This window comes from Saccharomycopsis crataegensis (assembly GCF_037102585.1).
Source record: "Saccharomycopsis crataegensis DNA, jcf7180000000077, whole genome shotgun sequence".
NCBI classification, from domain to species: domain Eukaryota; kingdom Fungi; phylum Ascomycota; class Saccharomycetes; order Ascoideales; family Saccharomycopsidaceae; genus Saccharomycopsis; species Saccharomycopsis crataegensis.
In genome coordinates this window covers 764,897-785,985 of record NW_027043824.1, presented here as the reverse complement: position 1 = coordinate 785,985, position 21,089 = coordinate 764,897, and the positions used below count along the sequence as shown (strand labels likewise).

Sequence of the window (21,089 nt, the reverse complement as noted above, 5' to 3'; positions counted from 1 at the left end):
CCTACTCCAAATAACCGAGCTTTAGATCTACTTTGAACCCCAAATGAGTTGTAAAGTAGCATCTAGGTAAAGGTATGGTCCTCAATCCCAGTTGACTACAATCTACTTATGCATATAAATGTATTTGTATGTTGATATTTCCAATATATCAAAATTTCGATATATCCAGAAATAGTAAGTTATGATGATTATAAATTGATTATGTAAACCACCACATTCTCTTACTGAACTCAACAGCCAATAGGAACGACGCACTGAGGTAAAGAGTAAAGGTTAACCGCCAAAAAAATGAAGGATGCGAGATTCGAACTCGCGCATCTTACGATAATCGATTGCTCTACTGGATTAACACAGAAGAAGAAATGTGATTCTTGAGTCGATCGCCTTAGACCGCTCGGCCAACCCTCCAAGAAAGGTCGTACCCGGATTCGAACCGGGGTTGTTCGGATCAAAACCGAAAGTGATAACCACTACACTATACAACCTTATTTGCTTTGTGTTACACTCTGCTTCTTGTCGATGATTGTTCTCGACCAAGAAGATTTTTGAACTTTGAAGGAAAAAAAAAAAAAAAAAAAAAAAAACCGACTAAAAATGAGTATTAATAATACCAAAAGAATTCCAAAGCCTTCTAACTACTCCACTGATCCAACAAATGATCCTCCTTCTCAAGAAACCCTGGTTTCTTCTGATATTAACGTTGACTTAGATCATGCAAATCCCAACGCAACCGATCAAAACAATGTAAACAAACACGGAAATAAACCACATTCAGACGAAGAAATCACTGAGGAAGATGACAATACTTTTTTAAGTACTGCTGAAACCTTTGCAACCCCATCTAATACCATAAATGAGGCCTCTAATGCTGATTCTGATGTTGATATTGCCCACCGCCCAGCCCCGGAAATTAATGTTTCTCCAGTTGATTGCGATCGCAATCTTGATAGTGCAGGTGACACTAGCGTCGACATGCATATGTCAAATCAAGCCACCATTGAATCTCAAGGAGATTCACAACCTTCTTTTTCTATTGATTTTGTTACTGAAAACTCTGAAAACCAAAAAAAAATTGAAAACAACAAAACCCAAAAAAACTCTGAAAACCAAAAAACCCCAAAAAAAACTAACCCAGCCCCAGTTGCTGCTTTCAGCAGATCCTACGCCCAAATCGCCTCGGGCTCTAAAGGCGCATCCCAACAGGGGACCCTGATTATGAATACCACCTCCACTTTTCAAAATGTTTTAGCCAAATTCGAAAGAGTTTTTAAATGGGCTAAATATCTCAAATCAATCAAGTTCGAACACCAAGATGTCCTTGAATATGCCATTAAGGAAAAGGGCATGAGGGGATCACTTTTCGGATTTGACACACAAAAAGTGGAAAATGTTGAAGAGAAATATCAAGAATTTGTCAAAATCTACACCATTGAAAAGTTTTTCAAATTTTATACAAATTCCCATTTAATTAATGAATTCTCAAGATTGAAACAATCTAATATTGCAGAGGAGGATTACATTAAATTTATTATGAGCCATCAAGATAAACAAAAAATCATGATGTCATTTATTATCCCACCTGAGCTCTACCGGAAGTATGAGCTTGATGATCATTTGAGTACAATAAAGGATGCCTTCCAAAAATTAATCGATGTTAAATTAACCAACATTGAAACTGGTTTGAATGATAATGATGATATCAACTTCATCAAGAAAGCTTTAATTGAAGCTCAAAACTACTTGTTTATTTCAAATGAAACTATTTGTCTCAAATCCTCACTTATCCCAATATTGAAAGGTCAATTACAAACTAAGAATGAAAAGTTACGTAATGCATTTATTGATTTTGTCACTAGCCATTTAAGTGTTGACATTGAACAATCCACTTACAAGCCACGCATCAATATCAATAAGAATGATAAAGAAATCCAATTGATTGAGATAACAGCCTTGGAAACAACCCCTGACTATTTTGTCGATGCTACCATCAAGCAAGCGCTTGACCTAGCCCAAATTGAACCAACATCATTCTCAGTGATTAAAAGTGACATGACTAAAAGACCTAACGAGGAGCTTAAAAATCGTTACATTTATGGTTACTTGGAAATGGAACCAGGAAAACAAATCCCGGTTATTCACCAAGACAACATTGTTTCTAAAGTTATTACTAAATGCTTACACTGTATCAATTGTGGTTCAAGAGAACACACCAGATACAATTGCAAGCAAGCATCTTGCGCGATTTGCAAAAAGCCTAGCCATGTAGCTAAAGACTGTTACTTTAAGCGGCCAAAGAAAAATGTTACAGATGATCGTCATGAGAACCCCAAACAGAAGCAAAATCAACCACCAGTGATTGAAGTTCCTTCTACCGAGTTCACCATGGTTCATGGTTCATCTAGATCCAGACAGTCAAAACCACCACAAAATGAACTGAGCAATTTATGGAAGAATCCATTCCACCAATTGGGATTAATATCCAAAGAAAGAGATGACGATTATGAAAATATCCAAACTACCACACCAGCTATCAACAGAAAGCATCAAATCACCCCTCCTCCGGTTAATCAAGTTAGAAAGGCCTCCAAAAAGAAGGCATCCGTCAAACCAAAGAAAATCCTTCAAAGGGATAAACCAGCTGAAACCAAACAAGACTCGGCCAAACCAGAAATTAAGTTGAATGTGTTTAGATCCCATCCAACTATCCCAAAATCTAATCAAACCTTGTCCAACCCAACTTCTACCCCAGCTTCTACCCCAAAATCTACCCCAAAATCTACCCCAATCTCTACCCCAATTTTGACCAAAATTAACACCACCAAGCCTTCAGCACCAAAACCATTTGTACCAAAATCTATTAAGTTAGTCATTAAAGACCCACTCCCATCAGTGACATCAAAACTGGCACAAACTGGCTCTAAAGAGCCAACCCTGTCTGAATCAAGTGCAGAACCTGATAATGATAATGACGAAGAATATGATGAGGAGTATGAAAATGATGGAGAATACATCTATGATGCAAAAGACGAATATGAGGATTCAGAAGAATATGAGGAGGATGAAATGCTACTGGGTGATGAAATTCCAGTACATGAGAAAACAGAATTAACACCAACCAATGATGATTTGTCAACTCTGGAAGCTGATGCAACCAGAAACAAACAGACAAATCAAAATTCCAATGAATAAACATAATGATTATTAAAATCAATACTCAAAATATACAACGGAGTCGTATCAGCGACCAGTTGGTAATAAGTTTCACCCAAAAATCCAATGTGTCTTTGCTCCAAGAACTAAATCTATCAGAAGACTTTTCGTTTCAGTTCGATAACAAAGTCATATACTATAATTCAACCTGTTCCAGAACAGCAATAATTGTTGATGATTCTATTCCAGTGTTAGGATCCAAATTAGCAGGTATTACTGTCCAACATGAACTCCAAAAACACATCACGGATGTCTTAATTGAATTAGAAAATAACCAAGCACTCTGGATTATAAACTTGTATAATCCAAATCAATACCAAAAGCAAAATCAGATCCATGATCAGCTCAAACTCAGTTTACTTGCCCAACATCAGAATCTTCAAACTAGATTCCCAGGAAAGACAATCAACATCATGTTAGCTGGTGATTTTAATAATTTTATTGATCGTTCGGACTCCCTAAATTATAGAAGCCGTGAAGACTCAGTTGCTGAATCCTTAACTAATCTCATTACTTTGTTGAACTTGAAGGACTCATTCAATTCAATCAAACATAACATCAAGAAAACATTCACTAATAAAGCATCAGAATTAGGGAAAAGCCGGAGATTGGATAGGTTCTATATCACTGGGAGCTTCTTAAAAACAAAGAAAACAAATGGAATATGACACAAACAAATCATTTTGGGAAAAGATCCACACATGATTCAGTTACAGTGGAGTTGACTTTAACTTCATCCAAGGCTTACTATAATATGAAGAGATATAGATTAACCGATAGAATCATTAATGTTCTCAGGCACCAATCTATAAATGAAGATATCCAAGGAACCGATGAATTAATAATTGATATTAAATGCAAAGCAGAAAAACTCAAACACATGTTGAAAAAAGTGAAAGTGCCTGAACTTGATAAAGTGACGGAATATTATCAACATATTAACCAAGTTTTCCACCAATATCAAGAACAACGCCCAATAAAACAGCTAAAAGATGTAGAAGGGACACTAGTTCAATCTCATGAAGAGATAATGAAAATAGCAACTGAATATTATATGGACTTGTTTGATGGAACCAGAGGAACAAAGGACACAAAAAAAATACATAAATATCTTCAGGACGTGATTCCAACCCAAGGAATATCTCCTGAAGAGAAGAGAAAAATGGATTCCTCCATAACAATGGAAGAACTCAAACTGGCAATTGATTCGGCAAATTTGAAGTCCACACCGGGCATAGATGGAAGCCCATACAAATTTTATAAGGAATTATTTCCCCAAATCAAACACATCCTTCTTCAAGAATTTAACCACATTCTAACTGAAGGAAATTTACCATTCCACTACCGAACTATACTCTTTAACATCATACCAAAGCCTGGAAAGTCAAAAGAAAACATTGGAAACTATAGGCCGATAGCCCTTATCAACACTAATCTTCGATTATTATCCACAATAATTAATAATAGGTTGTTGAAGCACTTGCCCGATATCATAGGGGAAGATCAAGCTGGTTTTATTCCAGGCCGGTCATCGTTCTCCAACATCACCATTTTCAGAGAAATGTTAGATAGTCTAATTCATCCAAAAGATAAAACGCATATAATACCAAATCCACGAAAGCTGATACTAATTGTGGATTTGGAGAAAGCGTTCGATAGGATATCTCACGAATATATGGAACAACTATTGTCCCATTTAAATTTTGGAAAAAAATTAGCCAAGTTAATCATCAACATCCTCAAGCAGACAACGGGATCCTTATACATCAACAACATGACCGGCCCATTATTCAATTTAAAAAATGGTACCCTCCAAGGTAATCCGTTTTCCCCTTCATTATTTGCATTAGCAGTAGAACCTTTACTACGATCTATCAAACAGAATACCAGAGGCCATAGTTACCAAGGAGATTTGATACCTGAAGCATATAGCAGTCAACATTATCTTGCTTTTGCTGATGATATCACAGTTTTCCTCAAAGATAAAAGAGATTATTCCAAAACAATGAAATGTATTAGACTATTTGAAAAATTCAGTGGCAGCAAACTCAATGAAAAGAAATCCCAACTAATCATACCAACTGATAATTATCCATTTTTGACACCATTCCCATTTGAGATTGCTGATGAAAACTTTCAATTGACATATTTGGGGATAACTATTGGACCATCAGTGACATTTTGGCCGGAAACATTGCAGCGTGACCTCCATATCAAATACAAGTTATCAAACATGACCAGCTTGCTGATTCAATCAAAAATAGAAGCATTCAACACATATATTGCATCCAAGTTCTATTACAAAGAACTACACCAACCTTTGTTACCCAATCAGTTGAATCAAATTGACACATCGATTAAGTTATTGGTCAAGCAAGATACACCTATTTCTTTGGATACACTCAAGACACACAACAACAAAGGCGGTTTCTCAATGATTGATTTAAAGTCTCAACTCCAACACCGAAGAGCCAAAATTTTCCAGGATTTGTTTTTGGATAGTCACACTAAATATAACCAGATATTACGTTTTAAAATCCAATCAAGTATCAATAACATCATTCAAAAAACATCACCAACAAAATCACCAAAGGATGAATATATCAAAACTCATTATTGGTGGGTGGTATTACTTGAACTAGCGGATGACATTGAGAATACCAATGATTCAATTTCCTTAGAAGTTATGAATAGCAGCACATTCTCAGATGCTGAACGGACAGCGTACTGGGATTTCAGAAAAGTTCTTGGTATAAAGAAACGTACAATCAGGTTGAAGCCAATGAAGATTGGAATTGAAGATTTGAAAAATTCAATTGAAAAAGGGATTCCTGAAAAATATCAACAACACATTCCAATTAGAATTAAGGATTTTGACCATACTAAAGGAAGTAAAAAACAACGGGAAAAACAAGATGTGAACAAGATGTCAAAAACACTCATGGACATTACTGGGGTGAATCAGAAACAAGTTGATAACTTTTGGCATAACCTCAAAAAATTCAACCAATATTTCCCGGGGAAATATCAAAATATTCACATCTTTCATTTGGGCATTGAAAATCACAATTACGTAAATAATCATTGTGACTATTGCAGCAAAAAATTAACCAGATATGATGAACCCCAATATGCCCCAAAGGAAATCCAATTTGAAATCATGAAGCACCATCTTATTGAATGTCCATTGGCCCAGAAACTTTGGAAAAAAATTGACTTGAATATCCCATTAACCTGGCAAACAATCATTACCCCTGCCACCAACATGAACGAAACCAGAACGATCGATAGATATCTAGGTTTCCAACGAAAATTATCAAGATTGAAATCCAAAAGGCATTTCAATTGTCATATGGCCGTTGATTCAATGATCTTCTTGCTTGAAAGCAATATCTTTTAAGCGGAGAAGAAAAAATAGGTGGGGAAAAACAAGAAAATAAAATCAAAAAAAAAAATAAAATCAAAAAAAAAAACAACAATTAAAAACCTTAAAAACGCATAAAAACATTTTTTCTCAATAATAGGGTTTTTCACCATTAATGGTTTTCCCTTAACACTTTAATTTTCAAACTAAATTAGGTAGTTTATGAGATATATAGTTATATAATTAATTAATATATTGAATTTTGTCTTTAAAAAAAAAAAACGAATAACTTAATCGCTCCCAATCATTCAGAATCAACAATCAAAAAGATCGACCGCTACCTATGCTATCAACGCAAACTCTCACGCCTAAGATATCATAACCAAATTGATTGGAACACATCAATTAACAACTTGATTTATATCATTACTACTGGGAGCTGAATAGTCGATCAAAACAAAAAAGAAAAAAAAAAATTAAATTAAAAAAAAAACAATAACAAAAAAAACATTTTATTTAAATACTAATAATTATCACTAAAGGGTTTTTCACCATATGATATGGTTTTCCCTAACATATATAATGAGCATTAGCTTATAAGATTTTACATAGATATATATAATTATATATTTATTAATAAATCGAACTTTGAAGGAAAAAAAAAACGAATATAACCAGATATTACGTTTTAAAATCCAATCAAGTATCAATAACATCATTCAAAAAACATCACCAACAAAATCACCAAAGGATGAATATATCAAAACTCATTATTGGTGGGTGGTATTACTTGAACTAGCGGATGACATTGAGAATACCAATGATTCAATTTCCTTAGAAGTTATGAATAGCAGCACATTCTCAGATGCTGAAAGGACAGCGTACTGGGATTTCAGAAAAGTTCTTGGTATAAAGAAACGTACAATCAGGTTGAAGCCAATGAAGATTGGAATTGAAGATTTGAAAAATTCAATTGAAAAAGGGATTCCTGAAAAATATCAACAACACATTCCAATTAGAATTAAGGATTTTGACCATACTAAAGGAAGTAAAAAACAACGGGAAAAACAAGATGTGAACAAGATGTCAAAAACACTCATGGACATTACTGGGGTGAATCAGAAACAAGTTGATAACTTTTGGCATAACCTCAAAAAATTCAACCAACATTTCCCGGGGAAATATCAAAATATTCACATCTTTCATTTGGGCATTGAAAATCACAATTACGTAAATAATCATTGTGACTATTGCAGCAAAAAATTAACCAGATATGATGAACCCCAATATGCCCCAAAAGAAATCCAATTTGAAATCATGAAGCACCATCTTATTGAATGTCCATTGGCCCAGAAACTTTGGAAAAAAATTGACTTGAATATCCCATTAACCTGGCAAATAATCATTACCCCTGCCACCAACATGAACGAAACCAGAACGATCGATAGATATCTAGGTTTCCAACGAAAATTATCAAGATTGAAATCCAAAAGGCATTTCAATTGTCACATGGCCGTTGATTCAATGATCTTCTTGCTTGAAAGCAATATCTTTTAAGCGGAGAAGAAAAAATAGGTGGGGAAAAACAAGAAAATAAAATCAAAAAAAAAAATAAAATCAAAAAAAAAAACAACAATTAAAAACCTTAAAAACGCATAAAAACATTTTTTCTCAATAATAGGGTTTTTCACCATTAATGGTTTTCCCTTAACACTTTAATTTTCAAACTAAATTAGGTAGTTTATGAGATATATAGTTATATAATTAATTAATATATTGAATTTTGTCTTTAAAAAAAAAAATAACCAGGGTTTCTTGAGAAGGAGGATCATTTGTTGGATCAGTGGAGTAGTTGGAAGGCTTTGGAATTCTTTTGGTATTATTAATACTCATTATAGCTTTTTGATCCTATTTTTTTTTTTTTTTTATAAAGTCCCTATATTTAACTACTAAGAGCTATATAGGTCATCGCACTTTTTATGTACGGTTATTGTGATCAATTATGCGCAGCTATGGCGACTTATTTGGTGTCCTAACCCGTGACTAACTACATCTAGTATAGTCGCATCGTAATATAACAAAGTGTTCCAATCAGTGTGCAAAGGCACACTAGATTCTGGAATCAAGTGGAGATTACAGGCAGTATTTTATATCCAAAGAGACTTGTCCTTCCTAAACTAAATAAAGGTCTAAACTAAAGGAATGTTGAATCCTTATATAAATAAAATGATTAAAACTAATAATGGGGTGTTGGACCCCTTCCCGGAATAAAGGACTAAAAGATAAGGGGTGGAACATAAGGTAATACCTCGATGAGGTAATGCCGATCATGGGTTCCGTATGGTACCATACCGATTTTTTTTTTTTTTTAAATACAAAATTCAATATATTAATTAATTATATAACTATATGATGGTACCATGCGAAACCATGATCTACATTACCTCATCGAAGTATTACCTTATGTTCCATCCCTTATCTGTTAGTCCTTTATTGCGGGAATGGGTCCAACACCCCATTATTAGTTTTAACCATTTTATTTATTTAAGGATTCAACATTCCTCTTGTTTTCACCTTTATTTAGTTTAAAAAAGGATCATCTTTGTGATCACCTAATTTGAATCTTTTTTTTTTTAAATACAAAATAAATCTTTTTTTTTTTATTAAAGACAAAATTCAATATATTAATTAATTATATAACTATATATCTCATAAACTACCTAATTTAGTTTGAAAATTAAAGTGTTAAGGGAAAACCATTAATGGTGAAAAACCCTATTATTGAGAAAAAATGTTTTTATGCGTTTTTAAGGTTTTTAATTGTTGTTTTTTTTTTGATTTTATTTTTTTTTTTGATTTTATTTTCTTGTTTTTCCCCACCTATTTTTTCTTCTCCGCTTAAAAGATATTGCTTTCAAGCAAGAAGATCATTGAATCAACGGCCATATGACAATTGAAATGCCTTTTGGATTTCAATCTTGATAATTTTCGTTGGAAACCTAGATATCTATCGATCGTTCTGGTTTCGTTCATGTTGGTGGCAGGGGTAATGATTGTTTGCCAGGTTAATGGGATATTCAAGTCAATTTTTTTCCAAAGTTTCTGGGCCAATGGACATTCAATAAGATGGTGCTTCATGATTTCAAATTGGATTTCCTTTGGGGCATATTGGGGTTCATCATATCTGGTTAATTTTTTGCTGCAATAGTCACAATGATTATTTACGTAATTGTGATTTTCAATGCCCAAATGAAAGATGTGAATATTTTGATATTTCCCCGGGAAATGTTGGTTGAATTTTTTGAGGTTATGCCAAAAGTTATCAACTTGTTTCTGATTCACCCCAGTAATGTCCATGAGTGTTTTTGACATCTTGTTCACATCTTGTTTTTCCCGTTGTTTTTTACTTCCTTTAGTATGGTCAAAATCCTTAATTCTAATTGGAATGTGTTGTTGATATTTTTCAGGAATCCCTTTTTCAATTGAATTTTTCAAATCTTCAATTCCAATCTTCATTGGCTTCAACCTGATTGTACGTTTCTTTATACCAAGAACTTTTCTGAAATCCCAGTACGCTGTCCTTTCAGCATCTGAGAATGTGCTGCTATTCATAACTTCTAAGGAAATTGAATCATTGGTATTCTCAATGTCATCCGCTAGTTCAAGTAATACCACCCACCAATAATGAGTTTTGATATATTCATCCTTTGGTGATTTTGTTGGTGATGTTTTTTGAATGATGTTATTGATACTTGATTGGATTTTAAAACGTAATATCTGGTTATATTTAGTGTGACTATCCAAAAACAAATCCTGGAAAATTTTGGCTCTTCGGTGTTGGAGTTGAGACTTTAAATCAATCATTGAGAAACCGCCTTTGTTGTTGTGTGTCTTGAGTGTATCCAAAGAAATAGGTGTATCTTGCTTGACCAATAACTTAATCGATGTGTCAATTTGATTCAACTGATTGGGTAACAAAGGTTGGTGTAGTTCTTTGTAATAGAACTTGGATGCAATATATGTGTTGAATGCTTCTATTTTTGATTGAATCAGCAAGCTGGTCATGTTTGATAACTTGTATTTGATATGGAGGTCACGCTGCAATGTTTCCGGCCAAAATGTCACTGATGGTCCAATAGTTATCCCCAAATATGTCAATTGAAAGTTTTCATCAGCAATCTCAAATGGGAATGGTGTCAAAAATGGATAATTATCAGTTGGTATGATTAGTTGGGATTTCTTTTCATTGAGTTTGCTGCCACTGAATTTTTCAAATAGTCTAATACATTTCATTGTTTTGGAATAATCTCTTTTATCTTTGAGGAAAACTGTGATATCATCAGCAAAAGCAAGATAATGTTGACTGCTATATGCTTCAGGTATCAAATCTCCTTGGTAACTATGGCCTCTGGTATTCTGTTTGATAGATCGTAGTAAAGGTTCTACTGCTAATGCAAATAATGAAGGGGAAAACGGATTACCTTGGAGGGTACCATTTTTTAAATTGAATAATGGGCCGGTCATGTTGTTGATGTATAAGGATCCCGTTGTCTGCTTGAGGATGTTGATGATTAACTTGGCTAATTTTTTTCCAAAATTTAAATGGGACAATAGTTGTTCCATATATTCGTGAGATATCCTATCGAACGCTTTCTCCAAATCCACAATTAGTATCAGCTTTTGTGGATTTGGTATTATATGCGTTTTATCTTTTGGATGAATTAGACTATCTAACATTTCTCTGAAAATGGTGATGTTGGAGAACGATGACCGGCCTGGAATAAAACCAGCTTGATCTTCCCCTATGATATCGGGCAAGTGCTTCAACAACCTATTATTAATTATTGTGGATAATAATCGAAGATTAGTGTTGATAAGGGCTATCGGCCTATAGTTTCCAATGTTTTCTTTTGACTTTCCAGGCTTTGGTATGATGTTAAAGAGTATAGTTCGGTAGTGGAATGGTAAATTTCCTTCAGTTAGAATGTGGTTAAATTCTTGAAGAAGGATGTGTTTGATTTGGGGAAATAATTCCTTATAAAATTTGTATGGGATTCCATCTATGCCCGGTGTGGACTTCAAATTTGCCGAATCAATTGCCAGTTTGAGTTCTTCCATTGTTATGGAGGAATCCATTTTTCTCTTCTCTTCAGGAGATATTCCTTGGGTTGGAATCACGTCCTGAAGATATTTATGTATTTTTTTTGTGTCCTTTGTTCCTCTGGTTCCATCAAACAAGTCCATATAATATTCAGTTGCTATTTTCATTATCTCTTCATGAGATTGAACTAGTGTCCCTTCTACATCTTTTAGCTGTTTTATTGGGCGTTGTTCTTGATATTGGTGGAAAACTTGGTTAATATGTTGATAATATTCCGTCACTTTATCAAGTTCAGGCACTTTCACTTTTTTCAACATGTGTTTGAGTTTTTCTGCTTTGCATTTAATATCAATTATTAATTCATCGGTTCCTTGGATATCTTCATTTATAGATTGGTGCCTGAGAACATTAATGATTCTATCGGTTAATCTATATCTCTTCATATTATAGTAAGCCTTGGATGAAGTTAAAGTCAACTCCACTGTAACTGAATCATGTGTGGATCTTTTCCCAAAATGATTTGTTTGTGTCATATTCCATTTGTTTTCTTTGTTTTTTAAGAAGCTCCCAGTGATATAGAACCTATCCAATCTCCGGCTTTTCCCTAATTCTGATGCTTTATTAGTGAATGTTTTCTTGATGTTATGTTTGATTGAATTGAATGAGTCCTTCAAGTTCAACAAAGTAATGAGATTAGTTAAGGATTCAGCAACTGAGTCTTCACGGCTTCTATAATTTAGGGAGTCCGAACGATCAATAAAATTATTAAAATCACCAGCTAACATGATGTTGATTGTCTTTCCTGGGAATCTAGTTTGAAGATTCTGATGTTGGGCAAGTAAACTGAGTTTGAGCTGATCATGGATCTGATTTTGCTTTTGGTATTGATTTGGATTATACAAGTTTATAATCCAGAGTGCTTGGTTATTTTCTAATTCAATTAAGACATCCGTGATGTGTTTTTGGAGTTCATGTTGGACAGTAATACCTGCTAATTTGGATCCTAACACTGGAATAGAATCATCAACAATTATTGCTGTTCTGGAACAGGTTGAATTATAGTATATGACTTTGTTATCGAACTGAAACGAAAAGTCTTCTGATAGATTTAGTTCTTGGAGCAAAGACACATTGGATTTTTGGGTGAAACTTATTACCAACTGGTCGCTGATACGACTCCGTTGTATATTTTGAGTATTGATTTTAATAATCATTATGTTTATTCATTGGAATTTTGATTTGTCTGTTTGTTTCTGGTTGCATCAGCTTCCAGAGTTGACAAATCATCATTGGTTGGTGTTAATTCTGTTTTCTCATGTACTGGAATTTCATCACCCAGTAGCATTTCATCCTCCTCATATTCTTCTGAATCCTCATATTCGTCTTTTGCATCATAGATGTATTCTCCATCATTTTCATACTCCTCATCATATTCTTCGTCATTATCATTATCAGGTTCTGCACTTGATTCAGACAGGGTTGGCTCTTTAGAGCCAGTTTGTGCCAGTTTTGATGTCACTGATGGGAGTGGGTCTTTAATGACTAACTTAATAGATTTTGGTACAAATGGTTTTGGTGCTGAAGGCTTGGTGGTGTTAATTTTGGTCAAAATTGGGGTAGAGATTGGGGTAGATTTTGGGGTAGATTTTGGAGTAGAAGCTGGGGTAGAAGTTGGGTTGGACAAGGTTTGATTAGATTTTGGGATAGTTGGATGGGATCTAAACACATTCAACTTAATTTCTGGTTTGGCCGAGTCTTGTTTGGTTTCAGCTGGTTTATCCCTTTGAAGGATTTTCTTTGGTTTGACGGATGCCTTCTTTTTGGAGGCCTTTCTAACTTGATTAACCGGAGGAGGGGTGATTTGATGCTTTCTGTTGATAGCTGGTGTGGTAGTTTGGATATTTTCATAATCGTCATCTCTTTCTTTGGATATTAATCCCAATTGGTGGAATGGATTCTTCCATAAATTGCTCAGTTCATTTTGTGGTGGTTTTGATTTCCCGTGACTAACTACATCTATTATAGTCGCATTGTAATATAACAAATCAGAAAATCCGATATAGTGTAACGGCTAGCACGGTTCGCTTTCACCGAGCAAACCCGGGTTCGACTCCCGGTATCGGAAAACATATTAAAATTCAAACAATTGTTCCTTTTTCTTCACTTGAATCTATAAATAGTTGTTCGAGTTTGTGTAGTGGGCTTGTTTAATAGTACCTTTATAGCCGCGCTATTTCAACTAATTTTATTGTCCATATTTTTATCGTTGAAAATTCCCACCACCCCCTTACTATGTTGTTTGATATTGAACCAATTAATTATTCACCCATTTTATTTATACTAAATAATAATGTACCTTACTGTGTTCATACCTGCCGAAGTCAGCGAAGATAAGTATTATTATACTAAAAGGAATAACTCTTCACCCTTATTCGTATTATTTGTTACTGTCGACTTCGGATGATTATGGCTTGTGGTAGTGTATTATCTATCCCGTTGGTGGTAGCGGCGGATGGAGTCTAAGAATATCTGATTTAAGATAATTCTACGTTGTTAACTTTATTAAGTTATTGTTTATATTAATCCAGTAAAATATTTATACCGATCATCGTCCGCTCTCCCAGATCTTTCAGAGTGAAACCCCTGAACCAAAACATCACCGCTGGCTTTCAGAAATCCTCTCTTTTCGTCTCATGATCCATCTCTTACCTGGTTTTAAGAACGATTCCGCTGATTTCCTCTCTCGCTATGACAATTACCAACCGTCATGTTTTCATGCGAATAATACTACAGCTCACCCTTCCACTGAAGTCGCTATTGATCCTTCAAAATATCAAATTAAACCAAACGACTACAAAGAGGATCCATTTTTCAAGGAAATTTTCAAGAAAGCCACAACAGTTCCTGACAAAGCTGGTTTCTACACTGACACTGATCACCGTATCCTTTACAAGGATACCCGAACTTGTATCCCACACTCCTTGCTCAAATCCATCCTAGATGCTGCTCACCTTCCCCTATCACAAGGTCATCCTGGTATTGAAAGAATGAGCCATATCTTGAGAAAGGCAGTTTTCTTCCCAAAGATGAGAGACGTTGTTAGTCATTATGTTGCTAGTTGCGACACTTGTAACCGTGTCAAATCTCCACACTATCTACATGGTCATCAACAAACCACTCCTCCTCCATCTGGTCGCTGGTCTGACATCTCATTAGATATTGTTTCTGGTTTCCCATCAACCCAACATGCCGGTACCACAGTTGATTCTGTCCTCGTCCTTGTTGATACATTTACTTCTCGGACTCACTTTTACCCCGTCAACAAACTTTTCGATGCTAGTGCTTTCGCTCAGCTACTCCTCTTTGAATATTTTCCGTACCACGGAGTACCAAACTGCCTTGTTTCCGACCGCGGTCCCCAGTTTGACAATAAGTTGATCGATTCTCTCTTCTCGCTTTTGCACATCGAACATTATAAGTCCGTTGTCCGTCACCACCAGAGCAATGGCAAAGCAGAACGACACATCAGAATCCTTCAAGACTTTTTACGCCTTTACATTGATGAGAACAACCTGTGGATTGAACTTCTCCCTTTCGCAGAGTACACCATCAATTCAACTCCCTCAACCGCCCTCAATAATCTTACTCCTTTTGAAGTCGACCTTGGGTATACTCCCACTTTTCCTTCCCAACTCCTGCTTTTTCAACAAGGGGGGGGGGGGAGAGATCTGCTACTCATATTGTTGAAACCCTCGATAGATACTCTCAAGCTGCTCAAGCTGCCCTCCACGAAGCACACACCAAGCAACGTTTATCCTACAACTCCAAACACAAACACATAGAGTTCCATCCAGATGATGAAGTCTTTATCAATGCTTCATCGAGACCTACGTTTGGCGATGTTCACAACAAGAATCAAGTCCGTTCATTACGCACCAAATTCGTTGGACCATTCAAAATCCTCAAAAAAACTCACCGAAGTCAATTACCAAATTGAGCTACCACCTTCCTACAAAATGTCTGATGTTTTCCACGTTTCTCAACTTCGTTTAAAATCCGCTGTCCCTGAAGGTTTCCTCTCGCCTGATAATAACCAACAGGTTCACTTGAAGCAATACAAGGATGGCTCCACAGAAGTAGAAATTGAAAGATTGGTCAAACACCAGCGCAAAGCCAAAGGTTTCTTAATTTACATTAAATTTTTAGGTGAAGATATTCATGATAATTACCAATGGGTTCGTATGTCGGAACTTAAGAAAACAGCTCCTGATTTATTACAATCCTACGCTGAAACACATCCTGAATTGCTTGCTAAGCTATAAGGAAAGGAATTACGACAGGGGTGTAATGATCTAGACACTTTTTTACTTTTCTTTCTCTTTCTTTCTTTTTATTGTTCTTATCTTTTCTTCTCTCTTCTTTATTTAACTCCATTCCTTATCTCGGACAACCTCCTTATCTCCGACTACCTTTTTATTTCCCTTTGAGTTCCTTTTTAGGTAAGTCTTACTTTCTTTTCTCACCTATAAAAAGCTTACTTCATCTATTCCTTTTAGTTTTTATTCTTCTTTAATATACTTTAACTACTATGTTACCCAACCAAACCATTACAATTGTGTTGATACTAGTCCAATACGGCAATACGGATTAAGAACCATCTAATAGGTATAGTACCATCTAATAGGTATAGTACCAAAACACTGTTTATTGCTATTTAATGATTGCTAGTAAATAATGGGATTCGCTAGCTGAGCTAATATCACCCGCTTGTTGATTCGCAGTAGAAGCCAAATCAGACTAATTAGTTGAAGTGTTCAGTGCATCAGCAATGTCAGGATCATTGGAATAATTAGCTGAACTCATTTACTCATTACATCATTATCTAGATTATTGCTCCTTGCTCCTGACTTGCTAAATTACGGTTGCTATTACTAATCAAATACAGTCTAGAACCAGCAATGTAGCAACGTCAGTGCAATCCAGTATTGGTACCATACTTAGGATTGATCAGAGAAATGACTTAAATACCATCGTCAAGGTATACTATGGCAGTAAATGACCAAGAAGAGGAGATATTATTTATAGTTAGTACGATAATATTCTTACCGAAAAGTTTAGAAGGGAGCTAAGAATATATTATGTCAGTAAGGAATATATAGCCCCTAGTCTAAATATTGTAATAATAACTACCAAAGTATTATATTAAGATGTGCAGAGATAACTCAGTTGATGATAGCATAAGCGAGATCTCTCCGGATTCATTAGCTACTAATGTCTCAATGTTCATAGTATTCGACAGTTTCAAACAGGTCTTTGATTAGATTAATTAGTAAAAATGAGTCTCATTATAAAATATATGTAGTGTGACGAGTAGACAGACCAAGGAGATGGTGATGGGTGACACTAGCTCAGCTAGCGAATCCAAACCAAAAAGCGCTTTTTTTTTTTTTTTTTCTCTTTCGATACAAGACGACAGACCACAGTAATATCAATGTTATATTACTAACCATTTTATTAGAATCATGAAAAGCAAATAAACTAAATAAATATTCATTAGATCTTTGAGTCGATATATTACATTTACGTATATACGTGTCTTACAAACCAAGATATTTGAACTATCGAAGTTAAAAATTAACATGACGCAGATTATGCAGGATAAGTATAGAATCGAATAGTCCTTTTATTCATATACACATACATAAGATCAGGACACACGTTCACTATTTATAACAGGCTCGCCCAAAGGGGCACTAGCTACCATTGGCGACTGACTCGGCCCGGTTCCTGGCTTACCATCTTCGTGGTCTGCCTACTCGTCACAACAAGTTGTAAAAATATTAAATGGCAAGTATCTCAAATAAAAAACAATTCTATATATTCACGCAAGGTAAGTATAAACGGATCTATTTTCTGAGTTTCTTTCAAGATACTCTCTTTCCAATAGTGATTCAATTCGCTGTTTAATGAACGATGGCGGCGGGTTAAACCTGTTATTCAATTGTTTGATTAATTCGGCTATCAACTCATTATGACTCAAAGTTTTCCTAGACTTCATAATTCTAACTATTGCTGCGTCAACTTCGAACTTTCTTGAATTATTTATGCTGGCCATAGTTTCTGTTCTTTCATTATCATTCTCAACCTTGTTAGACAACGAAACTGTTAAAACCTTGAATTTCGACGTGCTAGATTCAAAATTTTCATTGATAATGAACTTATCAGCAGGATTAATTTCCTTGGTCATTGGTATTTTCTTTAACAATCTTGTTTTAGGCGCTACTGAAATACTTTGCAAGTGTCTAGTAAGATCCTGTTTCGGGATGTTAGTCATTTCCAGGATCTCCTCAAAGGTTAATGACCCATGATATTCAAATAGTAACATGATTATACCGGCATAAGTTGGCATATTGATTTCATAAGCCCTCTTCTTGTATCTAGTTCTAATGTCGACCGAACCAAAATTCGGTGCCCATGTTAGATTCCGTCCTCTGTGTTTCCCAAGGTAAAATTTTTCAAAGCCCTCTTTAAGTTCAACCAAAGCATCCGGATATATCACCTGGTCATCATCTTTATTTATCTGAAGGGGCCAAAACGTGGTTGTCAAAATATTAGCCTCAAAATTTGTCTTTTTGTCATTACCAAATTCTAGTGATAAATCTTTGGAAACCTTCATATCCCTAAACATTCCTTCCAATTTTGATGTATAAAGTGAACCAACCTCTTGTCTTAATTTTGATATCATAGACCTTTCAAGATCAATCGACATTGATTTTTGTTGCAATAACCTTCTGGTTAAGTGATTTTTAAAGTACTTTTCAAAAAGATCTTTGTCCTTTAGATATCTAAAAACGATCACGCATTTATCCAATACCTTTTCACACTCTTCTTCCGTTTTATTGTTGGAAGATTTTTTAATGTTACTATCAATAAACAAGGAAAGATATTCGCCAGTTTTTGGACATTGGTTGAGGAATTCCACAAACGAGCTTTCAATAGAAGATTGAATATCGGTGTTATTCTTGAAGCCCTTCTCTAAAATTATGTCGAACTTCTCCTTGAGCTTGCAAACATTTTCAATCCATCCAATGGCATATTGCGTCAAATTCTCTTTGGGGCCTCTTTTCTTTTTAGTGTCATTCACATTGTTACGCACCGATTCTTTTGTAATTGCCTCTAGAGAACTGCCTTCTTCTAATACTATTTTCTTCAAGTTTGCTTGTATGAATCCATAACTTTTGTCTATTCTTGAAACTAATGAATACAATAAATTCAATTGTTTATACTCATCATTTAGAACCCAAAAATTGAAGCCCTGATCCTTGAAATCGACAACCTTAGCAATGTTATTTGTCAACAATATACCATCAAGCAATTGAATTAGCTTGGGGAACGTTACTTTTGGTAAATAAATCACAGACATATTTTCTTCCTCAATTATTATTTCATTGACCCTGGTGATATAATTCAATCCATTTTCCAATTTCGTCAAATCATTTGACAATTCCAGGTAATACGCAAACGATCTTTCCATAAAAAAAGGCTCAAAGCTCTTTAGATAGTAGTTTTCTTCATAATCGCTATTTTTATTGACACCAATGTCATTGTCTCCAACCAACGATTCGTACATCTTAATTATTGATTTAATCAAAAACTTATCAACTAGTCGACCACTTCTATTACTGGATATGCCACTCATGAGAATATGATTCAATATTGTACCGATCTCATTATTATTATATTGGATAACATAGTCTCGGAAAAGGGTTATACCCACATCATATATCATAGGTAACTGTGATTCCTTCACATATACTCTATCCATGTACATTAGTACGTCACTGATCATCCTCATACACAAGCAATGATCCTCCCAATCTTTATTGACTTGAACTAATATATCGGCCTTGAAAGGTACTGAGGCTTGTAGTGTAGAGCTGCCCAATGTCGACTTTATCATCTCCACCAATCCAGATCTCTTATCGAGTAAATGGTTACGTAACTGAGCCTTGACATTATTATATAGCTGCTCCCCCTGTTTTCTCAATACTAAATGATAACATTTTCTATACAACTGCTCAAAGGAAAGATTAGACGCATTTTTGTTGTAAATTTCAGAAATTGCAAATGACAAAACATTCCAAGACTTTTCTATATCGACACCATCATTCAAGTTCTGTGCTTGTTAGTAATTGGCCACCCTAGATAAAGTCAAGTATGCACAGAAAGATATCATAAAACATACCCTTTTGGGTGGTCTAATCTTAACTCTGCGGTTCAATGCCATGCTTTCCGTAAAGATATGGACTGCTTTGCTGTCTGCGGTGTTGATTGATGACTGTCACTATGAAAAATAAAAAATAAAAAATAAAAAAAAAAATAAAAGATCCAATTTCATTTACCCGTCCATATACCATGACAGCGGGTTCCATTTTTTTTTTTTGTGTGGAAAATTCATCCTTTGTATTTGTATATATATACACGTATACAACGAAGTGAATATAAGATGAATCGCACGGGTATAACTAGCATTACAAGGAGCCGAAAATACATTCTGCTAGAGAGGGTTCCGAGATATTCTCTGGCTGGGATGCATAGTCTTAGATATAGAAACATCCATACTCAGCATCATCAGAAGCAACAAATCAAAAGCCACCCTTTGGAAGATAACCTACATGTTGCCTCTTATAAAGAAAGTATGTCAAGAACAGCAAATCAGGCTATGATACTAACATCAGCTTTCAAGGCCAAGGGACCTGGGGGCTTGTCGGCATCAGCTGAAACCCTTGATGATCTCCACGGAATGACCTTGTCATCGGTTGTTTCATTATCTGTCCAACCCAGGACCTTGATCCAATTTAACCTCCAAGTTCCTTCATCCACCAGCGCCAAACTCCACGATCTTCGCTGGTTTGCAATTCATCTATTACCTCCAGTGAAAGGCTCGGTTGAGCTAGTGAAAACTTTTAGCAAAGGCTCAAAATATTTATCTAAAAATCACCATGCCGACAACAAGAATAGTGACTTTGGGAAACTCTCAACAAAACCTTTCATAGACTTGAAACCTGAACAGTTTATATTCAGTTCGCAAGTGTATAGTACAAAAAATATCTTGGTATCGTCGCCCTACTATTCCATAAGTGATGAGCGACGTAATACCACTTCAATGGAACTATCAAAAGAGAAATTAGACATTCCATTGTTATCATCGGCAGAAAGAATATTGATATGCTCCAAGGATAGGGTCTTCAAGGTCGATGACCATGAGCTTTGGATAGGAGAGGTCAGAGATATATTGATTCATACTGACTTCCATCAAAATACCAAAAGCGGAGGGTTGTTGTTTTTCAACAGAAGTTTCCACAAACTTGGGGCTTGCTTGAGTGACACAGAATGATATGAAACATCGTTAAT

The 21,089-nt window shown here is 35.2% G+C and overlaps 2 protein-coding genes across 2 annotated transcripts; one reads left to right on the top strand and one right to left on the bottom strand. All coding sequences in view use genetic code 12, as the record gives it.

The window, feature by feature from the left end:
• Window positions 1–17,556: 17,556 nt before the first annotated feature.
• CUL3 (cullin CUL3) lies at window positions 17,557–19,962 on the bottom strand (the record flags this gene model as incomplete). Its single annotated transcript, XM_064996472.1, has 2 exons — window positions 17,557–19,851; window positions 19,921–19,962. 2 exons carry the CDS (start codon window positions 19,960–19,962, stop codon window positions 17,557–17,559), a joined length of 2,337 nt encoding a protein of 778 aa, XP_064852544.1.
• Window positions 19,963–20,265: 303 nt separating this feature from the next.
• Window positions 20,266–21,072, top strand: DASC09_028680 (uncharacterized protein; the record flags this gene model as incomplete). The annotated part of the gene is made up of 1 exon (XM_064996471.1): window positions 20,266–21,072. One exon carries the CDS (start codon window positions 20,266–20,268, stop codon window positions 21,070–21,072), a length of 807 nt encoding a protein of 268 aa, XP_064852543.1.
• Window positions 21,073–21,089: the final 17 nt, after the last annotated feature.